This window comes from Balearica regulorum, chromosome 6 (assembly GCF_011004875.1).
Source record: "Balearica regulorum gibbericeps isolate bBalReg1 chromosome 6, bBalReg1.pri, whole genome shotgun sequence".
Lineage (NCBI taxonomy): Eukaryota > Metazoa > Chordata > Aves > Gruiformes > Gruidae > Balearica > Balearica regulorum.
In genome coordinates, this window is record NC_046189.1 from 17,256,930 (window position 1) to 17,273,670 (window position 16,741).

Genomic DNA, 16,741 nt, shown 5'->3' on the forward strand with positions numbered 1-16,741 from the left:
GCCAGTTAAACTGAAAGCAAGACAAGTGTCCTGGCTGGCTTTCTTCATAGCATTTCTTTCCACATTTTTTCTTTTATTATTTTAGCCTTGGCGTGACAGTTTCAGGATGCGTGCCCAGTAGCCTAGACAAACGATCAATTAGCTGCAATCTGGGGAAAATAAAGTACGAGTTAGCGTTGTGATTACTGAAACACTGATGGCAAAGGGCCACAGGTGGAAGCCGCCATCTGCCTGAGGCACTATCAACGACCAGTTTTCACCTGTGATCAATTTGACTCGCATTTAACACACACTCACACACAAGCATCTCCAAATAGTAAAGCGCGAGTACTGTTATCTTAGCATGACTGCTAGCGCTCAGAAATCCGTGGCCAGACTCCCGCCTGTCCCACGCTGGGTATTTACAGCGGCTCCTCAGTTACTGAGAGGAGGCCGGCCGGCGGGACGGGGGCCCTGGTGCCGCCAAGGCCTGCGGGGCGCAGCGCTCCGCACCCCCTAGCGGGGCAGCGGCGGCGCATTGTCTCCTGGTGGGGTGGGGCTTCGCGCTGCCCGTCTCTGGGCCCGGCCAGCTGCCGCGCAGCTGCCGCGGCGGCTCCGCGGGAGGGGCGGGCGGTACGGCGGCTCCGCGCCCCGCAGGCGGGGGGAGGTGGGGGGGGGGGGTGGCTGAGGGGAGGGCGGCGGAGCGGAGGTGGGCCCGCGCCCAGCAGCGTCCGGTGCTCGCTGTCTCCTTGCCGACGGAGGAGGGGTCGGAGCTGCTCCCGGGGGCTGCCGCTGGGCCAGCGAGGCGGTACGAGGCGGCTGAGGGCAGCCGCCGCAGCCTGGCCGGAGCGGGCGGGTCCAGGCTCCGCCCCGCGTCCGCCTGCCCTGCCGCCGGCGTCCTCCCAAGCCCGGGCACCCGGAGCGCTGCAGCGGGGTGAGTAGCCGCGTCCGGAGGGAGTCTTCGCCCGCCCCAGCTCCGCGGAGGGGCGGCCCCGGGCGCAGCGCAGGCCCTGCGGCCTGGCCGCGCTTTGTTCCCCGGGTGGCCGTGTTGGAGCTGTGGGGCGCCCCGTTCCGTCGGGCGGCGGCTGGCTCCCGGCCCTCCCGGGGGGCGGCGGTGGCCCGGCCTTGCGGCAGGGCAGCCCTCCCGTGCCCGCCCTCCCTGGCCGGTACCGCATCCCCGCGGCAGGCGGGCAGGCTAACGGGGTACCTGGCGGCCGGCTGCGGAGCTCGTCGCCTCCTCTCCCCCCACCCCTCCTCCCGTTTCCCTGCCCCTTTGTGGGTCCCGCCGGCTGTTCGCGGGCCGGGGGCACGGCAGGCCGGTGCAGCCCAGGGGAACCCGCGCAACAGGTTTGGGTATTGTTCGTGCCGCTGCTACATACGTGGCCGCGGTGGCGGGGGGGGGCTCCCGGGTGGCCACTGCCGCCTCGCCGGGGTCCGCCTTTGTGCGGGCGGCGGGCGCGGGAGGGCGGCGGCCCCCTCCCGCCGGGGCCCCGCCGCGGCCGCTCCGTGGGTGCCACGGCAGGCTCGGAAAGGAGAGGGTGTAGGGCAAGGGAGAGCTCCCCGGACGGTGACGGGGGCGGGAGCCGGCTCCCCGGCTCGCCGATCCGCTCGGCTTCTCGTGGGGATTTTCCCGGTGCGTCGCCGCTGGTCAGTGCGGCGTTGGGCTGGTGGGGACGAGTCACGGCCGTGTCACTGCCTCGGCGTCGGGCGCTCCTGGGCTTCTGGAAGCGCTGCCTGGTCGGGAAGCTGATTCACTGCTGAAGCAGTGGTTGCTCAGAGCCACGGTTGCCATTTCGTTGATTTTTGACAGGACCATTGTCTAGCAATTTTGCCTTTCTCCACGTAACTCTAGTGTCCCTCGTTCCCCCTCAACAGAGCTAACAGAGCTTTTTTATCTAGGCAGTTGTGTGAACAAGATGTTCTAAAGCACCTTTTCTCTTAAAGAATTTGTACAAGTGTATGGAAGCAACTGTTTAAGCGTGGAGATGATTATTGGAGAATGGTTCTTTTTTTTTGAGTTTTTGTAACGTTTTTAATGAGCAAAATTAGGAAGGCTTATATGGATGGGTATTAGTAGATGCTTTTGTCAGTTGTCCTTTCATCTTTCTTCATCCCAAAGGAAATACTGGACCTCTGCGTTTTAGTATTGCAGTGTCTGCATTGTCCTAATGATTGGATGTGGACTTCATTCACACATTAGAATCCTCTGTGAAGAGGAGGTGTTGGGGTTTTCCCCCTCTTTCCTCATTCTGTGACATTCCGCTAAGATTCAGCGTATAGTAAATAATGAATACTGTTATTACAGTATATGAACAGTGATGGTGATGAACATCCATGCTAATAAGGGTTCTCAATTTCTGAATGTGAATTTTTATAGTCCTAGTCCCATTGTCTATACCAAGCAGAAACTTAAGGAGGAGAAAAGGGGGAAGGTGAGCCACAGAATAGAACTGAAGCTTGGTCCGAGGGGCCTGCTGCTTGCTGGTAAGGTGCTGATCCTGCTTTGCTCTGTCAGATGGAAAATAAAAAACTTCACCAAAACTAGGAGCAATTACAAGGTTCTTCTAGCGATGGACTTGAGGATTTTGCACAATTTTTAAAATCATAGATTGCTGCTTGAAGAGTCCTGTAAAATCCCCTCAGCCAACTGTTTTTACTAAAGTAGTAAAGTAGTAGCTAATAGATGCTATTTTGTTTGCAGTTTAGATCATCTGTAACATCAGTTTTTCTGGAAACAAGAGAAGAAAACACATAAATTTCTTACAAGAAACAATGCCATGATGTCTCATGGAGTCGTAGGCTATAATTGTAAATTGGCTTTGGAATTATATTGCTCAGTAAAGCTTGTGTGAATGGGAAATGTACATTGTTTTGTTATTTTCCAGCAGCAGAATAAAGGAGTTGGGTGAAGTTCAGCTTGGTTTCAGTTGACTGCTCTTTGGGAGTGGTAGCAGGGAGGGGACTAGAGGTACTTGTGGAAGAGATTAGGTACATTGATGGTGAACTCTGGTGCAATGCTACCTACTGTTGAGAGTCCTTAGGAATAGAGTATGAAGAGGAACACCCATGTGTGGCTGGGGAAATACAGAACACCTTCAATAGGTAGCTTCTTATAAAGTAGGCAAAACCTACCCTAGGGCCTTGTAGGGATAAGAAATGATGTTGCAGGACTTCTACTGCATCTCTGCTCAAGCTGCCTTGAGCACTTGCTATTCATATTCTTGTTCCTGATCTATAGGTGTGTGCTCTTGCCTTTTCTCCATCTTTTTGAGGCTGCTACTTTATTTGCCTGACTAGAAAACTTCCAGTAATGTGAGGGTTTTTTAATTTAAAACTTGTTATGAGAGATATTACTGTAATGACTGCTGCATCTGAGTAACTGTAAAACCTACGAAATGTGTTCAGCATCTTGGCTTTGCCTGTAACACAGTATACGCTAATTTTGAGGTTTTGGGTTTTGTTGGTGGGTAGAATTTGATCAGTTAAAAGGTTTCATGCAAGTCTTAAAGCATTTGCTGAGCGTTTATGTTTGATGCTTATCTCTTCATTCTGCATCTTCTAATACAAATAGGGACTATCTACATTTTTTAATTTGTTACGATTTGTTGTTTTTTAAATTTTAGAGCATTGATTAACTTAGCTTGTAGGAATACCTTCTTTCTCTTTTTCACAAAAAAATGCTAACACTCTTCTATTTTCAATTTTGCCTAAAACTCTGTGTAGATTACCTCTGACTGAAAGCATACTACAAGGATTCTGGTTCTTGTTACTTTCCTGCTGCTTCCGGTGCTGCCTCAGGAGCATTGCCTGCTAATTATAAACAATGTTGATGTCTACCATATGTTTTGGTAGAAAATACGGGATTCCTGCTGTCCCCTCAACTTGAATGCCCAGCTTACAAGTATTTGTGAATATATAATAGAAATGTTGACTCCCCTATTATGTAGCTTTGTTAAAAACAAGGGTTTATTACCTCTAAGGAAATAAAGTTTTAGATTGGGTATTAACATCTAAAAATATGGTAAAATAGTTTTTTTCATTTAAATCTGCAGAATCTGGGATCTGGAGCTCATACTTGTATCCCTAACAGACAGTGTTGTGTTCCAGTACCAATGGTAAGTAAAATCAATCTCTTCCAAAAATAAGATCTTTAAAATTTTCACACAATATCCTTGGTTGTTACAAAGCTTTGACACTGATGAATACACTACATAGAACAGTATCTTTGCAATTGGTTTTGCCCAAACTTACTTAGGCTGTAACTCATGCCTTCTTTAACTTACCTACTTTACCTTGTTTTCATCTTGTGACTTTTAAAAAAAATCTTTAAAAGGTGCTATAACATAACCAAAGCTTCTGATACTAAAGTTATGTTACATAGTTTGGCTTAGATACTATAAAATAGTGCAGCTTGTGTTACAGTGTCTCATGTAGTGTGTGTTAGTGTCTCAGCATAGTGTTTGCAAATACAGTGGAGGGTTGCATAAGACTGGAGATAGGTGGATTTTAAGTTAGAGGGAGCTGTGGTTGTGTGTGAGAGTAAGGAAAGATGTTTTAAAAGCATTGCAGTAGGTTGTTGCTGCTCTGGGGTTGATAAGCCTGTGCACAGAAGAGAAATGAGAGACTTGAGCACCTTGGGTGAGCAAATAGAAAAATGCACTAGCAAAGCTTTTTACTCTAGACTGAATGAGAGTGAGAGATTTTGAAGTGAGGATATCCTTACAGCAGACTCTAAACTCGACAAGGAAGCAAGTGAAAATCAATATGGAGTGTTGTTTTCCTGTTTCTAGGTGAGAAGATGAGCTGCTGCATTTTGGACAAGCTGAAGTTTGGAACGCTGGGACATAAAGAACCCATTAAGAAGGAAATTACAATAGTTAAGAGGAGATGAAGGTATGACTTAGGGCTTCACAGAATCAGTGATTCAAGGGAGATAGATGTAGTAGGCATGTGAGAATTCAGAGCCAAGCTAAACTCATGGTGTTGGCAGAGTTGAACTTGAGATGTGTTCTTAGAGATACCATGAAGGATAAATGTTGACCAGACCAAGTAAGGCTACTGCCCCTAACCTCTCCCTCACCAAAAGAATGGTGTTGGAAGAATAAGGTAAATGGATTTGATGTTAACTTGATGTTTTGGTCACTAAATCGTATGTACAGCTGAATTTGAGAAAATAAATGGCCCTTCTTGAGGAAAAGGATCAGGATGGACACATAGTATGTAGATGAAAGGTGCCATGGCTTATCTACTTTTAGGCGTTGGTAAAAGCGATGGTTTCTTTCTAATCACTGTACCCTCAATCCAGGTTCTCTGTTTTCTCTCTGCTAGCATACCTGTTTGCTAATTCTTTCATGGTACGTTCTGCTTTGGCCCTAGAAAATAGTGTAAGTGGAAAATGTACGAGTGGTGCATCTATGCAAGCTGCTCCAGGTAGCAGTTTAGAGAGCTTGATTTTATATTCTCTGAAGCATGTGACCATGTATTTATTTATTATGATGGCATGCTACATGTTTGAAGGGGTGGGAGAGAGGGAGAGGTGCTGTGGTCACTGTGGGTGGTTGCTGTGGCCAATTTGATTTGTGATTTCCAGCTGAAATGTTCAGAGTTTTTAATAAGCACAAAAACTGAAGACATATGTGCAAGTTAAAGATTTATTTCTCTTGCGCACAGTACTTCAAGTGCAGCATAGATAATTATTTTTATTTTGTATATCAATGAATTTGTGTAATTCTGAAATATTTTGAAACTTAAAAATGTGAATGAACAAGGTATTTACGTCCCAGATCTGGCATATTTCAGTCTCTTCTACTTTCATGTTTGGTTAAGATTAGCAAAGTTCTCAAATTACTTATTCCTTATGAAGGAATAAATTATCCTCAATGTGTCTACCTTGTGTGTTGTGCAGTTGGGAGGGGGAAGCCATTACCATGAATTTTTTTAAAAAACTACAGAGGAAATTGTTCAGGATCTTTCAAGTTCCCCACAAAATCTTTCTCTTGAGCTGGGAACCTTTTTGGTCAGGTATCAAATTCAATGTTTGAGATTTGTAAACAGTCTTTTTATATTAGCCTCTCATTTGTTTTCCTGGTTTGTGTCAGTTTTCTCCACCTAAAAAGGATGACTGCTTTTGTGTCTGTTACGCTTATGTCTACGCACCCCACCCTACTTTTTCCCTCAAACAATCCCTTGCCCTTTCACACCCCCTGCCACTCTATATGGATTTCTGCTGAGAAGAGCTTTTTTGTTTTGCTTTCATTCAGTTGTAGTGTCACTACACTGGACTGAGAAGTGATTCCGAGGGCCTGAGCCACATGCACTTGTAACCAGTGCCAAGTATGTGTATTGTTATGAGGTTGTAGATTGTTTTCTTACATAAATGTTATAAAAGGAACAAGAAGTTCTAATCTTGCACCCCAGAGGAAAGTTATTTTTCATTTGTTCCAAACTGCCAACAGTTGCACTCATCAGTGCAGCTGTTTGTCTTTTGACTGTGTCTTTTGAATCAGCTGCTTATGGCCTGGAATTGTCCAATCTCTTTCCTCCCACTGTCATAGTTAGTTTTATGAAGTACTGAAGGCGTAAGAACCCTCTGATCTTTCATCACAAACTGGTTTTGGACAGTTCCTTAAAGAACTGGTGATAAGGTATTCCGCTACTCGCTTTCCCCAGCTCATTCTTGCAAGCTTTTATGACTTGTTTGGTGTTTTGGGGGGGTGGGGGTGGGTTTGTTTTGGGGTTTGGTTTTTTGGTTTTTTGGGGGGGGCAGTGTGTGTGTGTGTTTTAGAAGGTGGCGCTAGAAGAAGAGTATGTGATTTTATTCTACTATTCATTGATTGTTATTCTTTCCCCGACCTGTGACTCAAAAACTATTTCTGTGGGAGAATTTACAGTCTGTGGGATTTCTGTCTTATTTCCACATGATCTCTGACTAAGTAAAATTTTAAAGAGCAGAATCTGAGATTTTTTTTTTAAGGATTTTAGGGAAATGTGACAAGGAAGAGAAAATTACTGTACTATGCTTTGAACATAGCATTTCAATTGACCTATTGCTATGTAGAAAGTGGTGGAAGAAGCAACCTCCCATATTACATCATTTTGTGTATTCTGTGGTCACTTGATGCTGTGAAGCGAGTTGGGACTATACCAGATGACGGCAACTTCTGCTGTTGTGGCTGCCTGTTGCAAGAGAGGCTATAAGGTAGATCCGAATCTTCTGTTGCCTGTGGTAACATCCTACAACAGCAAGCTCTAAGGTTCTGCAGGAAGGTAAACATGGGATGTATCTCTAAACATGGCAGAAAAGGCAGTGTGGAGATGCGTTGAAAACCTGTGACTTATTTTCTCTGCTAGTGTAGATTAAAGAAGTCTGAATTCTGCTGTAATTTAACATATACCATATGTGTTTGGCTTGGCCTGAGGCTGCAAGGGGTAGAATACTGTAGCAAGCTGTCATTTTGTATGTCATGTTGTAGCATCATTACAAACTTCTGTGTTCCTTTGGGTTGGAGCAAGACTGCTGTCTGTGGACATTGGCCTTTGAATCCAAAGAAGTGCTATTCTTTGAGAGAGTGCTAATTGCTGCACAGTATCCTGTGCTTGCCCTTCTTGTACAAAAAGACTGAGCCATTGGTATTGTGTTTCACAGCTGTATGTGTAGGTGTTATTGTGCATCCTCAGTTATATTGTTTTTGTGCTCAGTATTCTTCCTTCTTTTCTTTCCCTCTGACATTTGCTCTAAGTTTGAGGAATAGCTCTACCATTCTGTGAAATGAATAGTCGACTGAGATCAAAGTTAAATTATGAGCACAACCTCATTTTCTTCTCTAATGGCATAACCTCTCTTATTCACTTGTTTTCCATTTGCTGGTTCACTCATCTTTTACTTCTCACAGAATGCTGGGGAGAGGGAGGAAGGGGGGGGGGAAATGAATATGGAAAATGGGTTAAATAGAGGAAGTAGTTCAGACAGCTGTTCTAAATTCTATTATTAACTATAGTTAGAAGACAAAGTGTACAAGGTAAGCCTTGAACCTCCAGGTGAAAATGGGACAGGAGAAATGGAGTTTTTCCACCCTTAAATTTGGTATGGCTGTGGCATGTGCTTTTGGATCGTGGCCTAGCAAACTGTTAACCCTAGGTTTAACCAAAAGTAGAGCACGTTTTCAATCTGTCCATTCCTTTGCTGTCACAAGTTGCTGAGTTAGTGCTAACTGTGTATGTGTGATGGAACTGACATTGTATGGTTGCATTTAATTGCTTTAAAATTGAACAAGCTTACATACTGATGAAATCTAATGAGTCTGTTTTTTTATTTTCTTAATCCTTTAGTATGAATTAAGAAGTTATGGAAGATCAGGAATATTTTGCGTACAACTTGAAAATTAGGCGCAATACAAGACTTCAGTATGCCCTTTTTTATGAATAGTTTTTACCAATAGTCAAAAAGAAAATAGTTATAACTGAAGAAGATAGTTGAATAAACCAAAAACCTTGATTTGATCTTTTCTAAATATGTGGAGTTACCTTTTCTCCTGAGGCTTTAAAGGGCTCTAACGTAAAAATTTATTAGTGTTGCTCATAAAGCATAAAGACTAAAATCCAAATGCTGCATTTGAGTACCTAAGCTGATGTTTGTCAGGTTTTATTGTTATTTTGAAACTGTCCAGCTGAGTAACCTAGTTCCATGTGGTCTTTAATTGAAGACAGCATAAACAAATGAATGCTTACAGCCTCTTTCCATTTTTTGGGCAGATCTGGTGTGCTTCTCAAATTACTGTGGGGTATCAGCCCTGGAGACACCTTCATTTGTGTTCTGTCTTTGTGCCACTTAGGATATCATTTCTCCCACAGCTTTAATGTAGCTTCAAAGGAAGGTGAAATAACAGTCTATGTAGATAATTGTAATATTCAGCTTTCTGTCTCTTTTTTGTAAATGTATTTTATTTCTGTGTGGGATGGATGAACTTTTTTTAAGCTGATCCAGAAAAAGCATGGGGTAATGCTTTGTGGGTTGAACTTAGCATCTGAAAAAACTTTCATGCTGGCTTCAGGGAATGAAGGTGTTAATTTTGAAGGTCTGCAATTCAAAATTTAATTTTAAAAGGTGGAAAAAAAGAATTTCATTCTGTATGACTGAGGCTTTTTTGTTTTTTGTTTTGCAGTACTGCAGAATGTCTGTTATTTGTGCTATTGTTTGTGCCTGGACTTGCAAGCTGCTACAATTTTGAATGTAGCTGCCCATCTGCCTGGTTATTTATAGGCAGATCTATGGAGTTCCTTCTAATCTCTCAAGTCTTCAAAAACATTAATGAATTAAACATCACAACACCCTTGTAAAAAGGGGAATTAATATAACATCTCCATTTTACGGATGGAGGGACTGAACGAAGACTAAAAGGGATAAATGACTTGCTGAAAGCCATACGTATATTTCATAGCAGAACAAGGAATAGAAACCAGATTTTTCCCCCGATTTTTAGTTCTGTGTGTAACAGACCAGCTACTCTCTCTTGCTTGATACATGATGAGAGAATGAAGAAAGTATTCATTCTTTGAAACCTGCAATAGATGCTTGTGAACAGACTAACCCATTTAAAGACCTTGCACCATGTACTGAGAGTATTGAATATTTCAGATCTAACGAATTTGTGTAAGCATGTTTATATTCTCATTGAGCCTGAATTAATTTTGTTTGTTAATGTTTTTTGACCAGTGGTTCTCACTGGGTTGCTTCTAACATCTTCAGGGCATCTTACTTCAAGTCATCTAATCAATGTGAGTCTGTCAGCTTTGCCCTCTGCCCTCTCTCTCTAATAGACTTTTTCAATGGGTTTAAACAGTGTCTGGACATTGGTCCTTATTTAATTTTTTTATTAGGTGAGACTGAAGATGTGTAGCAGAAAATGCAGGTGATAGTCTTCATTCATCAGAAATTATGCACTTTAGTGCTGAATTACACGTACTTGATATTGTGTGTGGGTGTTGTGGCTTTTGAGTTGTGTGTGTTGGGGTTTTTTTTGGAAAGAATTTCTAGAATTTAAACTCTGCTGGGTAAACCAATGTATTTTACAGTCTTTCCAGACCCTAGATATGATAGGGGATGCAGCCTACGAAGTCATGATTTGATATCACCTTGCAGTACAGCCTGAAATATTGTCTGCGTTTTTACCTGTTCTGTAAATTTTATCTTTTTTTTTACTATTTATTTACTGTCTCCCCATCTTCCACCTAATGTACACCTATTTCATTTAAGTTTGTATTTAGTACTACTTGTGGAGACAATTCTCTTAGTTTCTGTTTCGTGAGGGGGTTGGAAGAGTTTTCTGTTTCACTGAAACACATTTCAAATATTTAGATTTTAAATACAAATATTATGTGGACTAGTCTTGCTGCTTTTCTGTGGAAATCTTCAAAAGAATTAATACGTTGTTGGAGATTAATGTTGCTGTATTGATTTAAAAACCTGAAAGCCCAGGTTATTCTAAACAAGTTCAGTGAGGTTCTTCAATATGGTTCTTTTATTTAGCATGTTTCCTGCATACACAAGTTTTACAATTTGGCATATAATATTTTAATTGGCAAAGTAGATTCCAGGTGGGCATGCAGTGCTGTAGATTGTTTCTGAAATTTAGCAAACAGATTTAACCTCTTTAACTTATTTCATATCTGTAAAATTTGAGCATATAAAAATTTTATGTCTTTGTTTCAGAAGTGATAAAATGCAACTTCTTGAAGTATTTCACTTTCCTGAATTGAAATCTGTTCTCTACAGTGCTCTCGATTTTCCTCTATAGCTTTTTTCTATTTAATGACTCTAAATGCCTTTTCTATTGATGATTAGACAATCATGGATCTATTTGACCTAAATAGTGGTACAACATTGAGCAACACATCATTCTCTCCTCATTCTAAATTGAGAGCTTGATGGCCAGTTTGAGCTGGTTGTTTTGTCTTCCTCAGAACAAGTTAAAAAGACCTTATGTTTTATTTGTAGATCTAAATATACTTATCTGCTTTTTACCAGTGTACATTTTTTAAAACACCTTTGACAGCTCCCAGCAGAAAGTTGACACCAGCTCTCTTGAAATTGTTTCACTTTCCAATATTAAAAAAAAAAAAAAAAAAACCATTTAGTTTAATTCATCCTGAGATTATCTGGAGTCTTAAAGACAGAGAGGGATATTAAACTTCATTTTTAAACCTGAAGACTTTTTTCTGGTATGTTCCGATAGCTTACTCTGGTGAGAGTTTCCTTCTAGATGGAGCACATCAAGGCTCTCACAGAAGAGACGTAATTGAAAACTTCAGGAGCTTCTGGAACAGAGGCTAGGTGTTTGAAATTATTGGCAATTGTTCTGACTCACCTCCCTCTACCCCAAATGCGCAGAATGCTTCCTTTGGTTTCAGGAAATACCGAACAAAAGAACTATTTTGATCTATGGACAGTGCCACTACTGTGGCAGAAAGCCATGCAGTGCTTTCATATTAAATAAATAGATCTTTTCACAACAGCAGAGTAACATGTTCCCTGGAGTCAAAAGTTGATGCAAACTTTTGTTCATATATGAAAATATGAGGATAATGAAGTATGTGTAGGTTTGGGCTTTCTTAATTGGTTATAATAAAGAGCCATTTGTAATAATTTTGAAATATAACTTGGGGAGGAGAGAGGAAAATCATTACAAGGTACGTGTTCCACATCTTAAGAAAAGAAGAATACCGCCAAAGTTAAATAGCCTAGACAGGATGGTTTGCACGTGGTGGATGAGGAACAAAAATGACTGCCCAAGTCATTCTTGAGTTTTGTGTTTTATGCAACAGGTAACCTATGAATTTTTGTCTGAAGCCTACAGGAAGCTCTAATAGGATGCTTATTTGAGTAATTGCTTCAAGTGCAAGCTGTATTGGGACTCAGTTTCCTGAAAGAACTGAAATTTGTTTCCTTCTGTAATGTGGGAAATGTGTATTTTATATGGGACAAAAATGATACATATATATGGAGATTTTGGGATAAGGGGTGGGAATGAACATTGTGAAGCATTACACATTGGAACAGGGAGGGACAGTAAAAAGTTGTTGAAATGTTATTTCTGTTTCATAATAAAAATAATCATTCTGCTTTTTTTTGTTTATAATGAAGCTCATTGTTTTAACAAAAGGAGCAGCTATTCAGTTTTACTCCAGGCTCTCTACTTGGAGTTCTTTTGGTTTCTTCTTTTTTTCTCCTAGATCACTTACAGTCTTGATTCAGTCAAGTTCCCCTCCACCCTAGGGAGAAAGTTCTGTTCGTGTGTATGAATGCTGAAGTATCTAGACAGAGAACTCCAGGTTGCAGTTTGCAGCCCTGTGCCTGGAATTAAAGAAAAAAATAATATTTTTAATCTGTTTTTTATTTTGACTGGATACTGGCGCATATTTTGAATTGCGTATTTCTGTGCAGAATTAGAGTTTTGATTATATGGATTGATTTGGCAAGCATTAACTCAAAGACTTACAAGCAGATGCCAGTTGGTACTTTGTGTAGACTGGAAGAGGAGGTTGCAGTTCAAGCATCGTGTTGTCAGTGAAACACAGAAGCTTAATCAGAGTGAATTGCAGTTCATAATGCAATAAAAATGGTATGAGGGTAGGAAGGGATTTGGAGACACAGGGAGCAGAAACATTTCCAGCTCTAGGTTAGACATGTTTACTCTGGCTGTTGGGTGTTTTTCTTTAATTGAGGACCTACTAATGGCAGTGTCTTGACATAAATGCAGCATAATATATTTCTGGTAATATGAGACAGACTATGCAAAAGTGTAATTTTATTTACACATTTTACATCTGGATGACTGAGCAAACAAGATGATGTACCTGTAAATTAATTGTAATTTAATAGGGGTGAGGAACAAACTTTTATATAAAATTCTCTGTGTCGTGGGTTGAGATTCTCCTTTGAGGTATGTGGGTTTTGGTGGAGGTTTTTTGTTGGGTTTTTTTTTACAGTGATGAGGAAGAAATCTTTAATTAAAAAGATTTACATGGATAAATGCCTATGATAATGTTTTTTCTTCAGTTTTTACAGTACTTTGGATTTTGGTAACAGTGTTCTGTGCTTTCTTCAGAAGAGTACAGAAGTGTTTTGGCCAGTACTTATTCTAGTGAAACATTGGAATTTATTTCCCATGCTTGACAACTTTAACTTCTTGTGTTTCAGAGCTGTGAAAATTATCTGAAGTAGAATGGAAGCTTCAGTAATATTACCCATTCTGAAGAAAAAATTGGCTTTTCTTTCAGGTACAGTTTCTGTTTTTCCTTATTGGTTCCTCCCTGCATAATTTGAATGGGAATTTTAGCTTGGTTACTCTGTCTTTGTTGATTGTATTTAACTTTTAATCTACTAGCCAAGCTATTGCTGTTGGCATTTAGCACTTTTTTCGCTGGAGCTTGTAACTCAACCCATAAAGTTGATTTCATGAGGTTTCGGTCCATATATAAAAGAATGATGATTTAGAAGACATCCTTTCTGTTTGTTTTTTAACGTGATTTCAGAAATAGAGTGAATATTTTTAGGATTTTTTTTAGAAAAATATTTCCTTCCTTTTCACTTCGTCTTTTCTCCAACATAGAAATGGTTGGAAGCAGAATTAGCTGTGCATTGCAACATTTTGATTATTACCAAGTAGTTAATTCAGGCAAGGCTTGAGTAATTGTAATTATTAAAACTTCTTGAATCTTGTGGTGAAGGTAACTTTCTCTCCTCCCCATGCCAAAGAAAAGCAAAAAGGAATGCTTAACATGATGAATGATGTTCTCTTGCTGATTTCACTGTTGTCATAGATAGCTGTGTTGGTTCTTGATGTTTGATTGTTTACTCTAGGGTAGGTAGGTAACTTGCAGGACACTTCTTAACTTCACAAATTGACAAGTGCTCCCATAAATAAATATTTTTCTGGTTTAGTTTACTTTAGCTGGTCTAGTTTAGCCTGCCTCAGTCACTTGAGAAGTGAAACCTGTTCCTTTTGTTAATAGATTTCTTTTGTTTTGAATTTGCCCTCTGTCCCCAGAAATTGCAAATCAAACAATTCCTGTTTACAGACAAACAAATAACATCCCCCTTCCCCCCTAAACTCAACTTACATTAAAGCTTGGACAGTGAGCAATTTCTTTTGTAGTAATAGCAGATGCATAGTGTGATTGCATTATACTGCAGGGGGAAGCTCTCATTAACTAGAGTGCGTTTTTTCAACTTGTTATTAAAGCTGCCTGATCCATTTCAAAATATAGATGTTCTTAGTGAAAAGTAATTTGTTGAGTGACAGTTTAAATGCTAGGAACCTCTTTGAACCTACATATTTCTAAGTAGTTTTGACCTTTTTGGAATTGTGTAGTATTAATGGATGCTTTAATTTAATGAATAGTAAAGATTCATGGAGTAGTTCTTTTAAGCTTTCTTCAGTGTAAGTAAAAGAACCTGACAGAGAAATCAGTTTATCATATCTTTTTAAAACAATTTTATTCCATATAGTTTCATTAAAAAACCCCACATTATTTTTCTGATTTTTTTTAAAAATCATTAATATATTAGGAAAATGTTTTCCAATGTTTATATGTTGAAGTCTCTTGTCATTTTTGAGTTAAATTGGTACAAATAATGTTGGCCCTGCCTTCCTTTTCGGGGAAGGGCGGTTTCTAATGGAGCAGTGTCTCCTCAGATGTGGAATCCATGGCTTCCATGTTAGTAGGTCATTACTGAAGGCAAGCTACTGAATTGGTAAAAAAACCTGAACAACCACTTTGTTGCAAAATGGATTTAAAAATGTCTTTTTTGTGTGATGCTCTTAGTTGCTTTCCTTGACTTAAACATGTTTTCGATTTATAAACTACACCACTTCTGAGTCACAACACACATGAAGTTAATTTCTCCTGATTTTATTTTTCAGGTTTAATTCTAAGCTTAAAGACTTAGTCTGAGTGTAGTGCTCCTTGTAAGACAGGGAGGTGGTATTTGCCACACCTAAAATCACAATGCGATTGGGCTTATCTCACTACACGCTTTATTCTGAAGGTGGTGGTAAATATTTATAGAATTTTCAACTTTTAGAAAGGAGTTACAAATAATATAACCAAGATCAAAGAACAACTTTACTGTTTAATTAAATAATTCTTATTGTTTAGTGTGTTAGTATTGGGAAATGTTAGACTACATGCATGATAACCATAACTTTAACTGGTAACTTTAATACTCCTTTAATACCCCATTCAGGTTTTTTCAGTATTTCCTTTAAAAATACAGCTTTGAGTTAAAATTATTCTTAGATGGATGAAGATATACCAGTTATCTTTTACATAAATGACTGGCCGTCATTTTTCACTGAGGGAAAGAATCAGTGATAATTTCTACCTTGTTCTGTCAACCTGACACAGCACAAAGAGAATATTTACCTGATCTGTATGTACTTCAGTGCAAGAAAGCTGCACAAAAATCATAGTGCAGGCAGAATATGGATGTTTGAATCTTTTCTAGTAGCGTTTACAAGCTGAGGGAAAAACCTACCAGTTGTTACACAAGATGATTTGTCATGAAACTGAATAATTTAGATAATTATTGTGGTCTTTTTGTGAAATGTCAAAGAGATTATAGTTTTGGGGTTTGGTTTGTGGCTTTTTTTAGTCAGTTCGGCAAATGCCGTGTAAATCCAGGTATAAAAGTGAGAATTTCTGTGTGTCTAGTATCTTGCGTGAGTGGGCTTCAAGTGCCAATTCTAAACTTTCATTAGTTAGAGACTGTTCAACAACGGAGTCTTTCAAGTGTCTGTAAACAAAACATGAACTACTATTAATATTCAACTACTTTTGTGGGGGCTGGTGTTTTTCTGTCTATGAATCCAGAAGTAACTTTGAACAGAACAAGTCCCTTCCAGTTATGAATCAGGTATGGTAAGACTAACTTGCTATAAATGCAAGAAGAAAATGTGTTTTTTTGCAAACCTTTTCTTCCCCAGCCATGTATATATTCATTATAAAGAACAACTTCAGTGCTCCACTCACAAGTTCATGAGTAGAGGAGGAGAAGGGAATGTTAGATACAATTCTTACAAATATATTGTCCGATAGAGCCCTGAGCTGCTGTCGTGGCTCATGGAGTTTTGGACCCTGGAAGCTGGTTCAAGGCAACCCTTCTACTGTTCCTTGTAGAAATACCTTCATAACCTCTTGTGTTCTTACTTTTCGTATCGCAGGCTCACTCAGTTTGCCAAATTCTGTCCAGTCTGTGTTCTTAATTTGTATTCATACTTGTTGACAGTGTTTTCTTCTCTGCTCCAGTAATGTTTCATAGTTCCTCCATTTTACAGCATGTAACTCATAAATTTGGCTATTGCAAACTTTAGTTTCAACAAACTTGTTTTCTATATTCCTAAAAACTGCTATGCTCCCTTCTATGAGGATTTCCTTATGGATAAGGAAAGACCAAACAATGCCTGAACACTTAAGAAAAGGCCTCTTTATTTTAATGTTTTATTCTTGTTGAGAGATGATAGCTAACAAGCTACCATTGAATCAGTATGGCTTCTGATTATTTTACATCCATAAACTTACCATTTTCCTCTTACTTGTTGGATTTAATGTGCGTTCACTAAGCAGTGTAGCAAGTGGAGAGAAATTCTTTTTGCACTCCAAGTGTACAGATGAGAACAAATGTCCAGTTCTTAAAGCACTGAGATATTTTTCCTTCCTTTTTTCCTGCTTCCCCACTCCCAATTTTCAAGCTTTCTGCCATTCA

The 16,741-nt window shown here is 40.1% G+C and overlaps 1 protein-coding gene across 3 annotated transcripts in view; it reads left to right on the forward strand.

The window, feature by feature from the left end:
- Positions 1 to 508: 508 nt before the first annotated feature.
- SESTD1 (SEC14 and spectrin domain containing 1) overlaps positions 509 to 16,741 on the forward strand; it is a 58,715-nt gene continuing 42,482 nt past the window's right edge. The window contains exons 1-4 of one of the 3 annotated variants that reach the window (XM_075756518.1): positions 509 to 913; positions 4,032 to 4,094; positions 4,770 to 4,872; positions 13,175 to 13,254. In XM_075756518.1, coding sequence (XP_075612633.1) covers positions 13,200 to 13,254 — 55 coding nt within the window. In that variant the 5' untranslated portion in view covers positions 509 to 913; positions 4,032 to 4,094; positions 4,770 to 4,872; positions 13,175 to 13,199. The remainder of the gene's footprint in view (positions 914 to 4,031; positions 4,095 to 4,769; positions 4,873 to 13,174; positions 13,255 to 16,741) is intronic. The other 2 variants (XM_075756520.1, XM_075756519.1) reach the window with 2 other exon arrangements.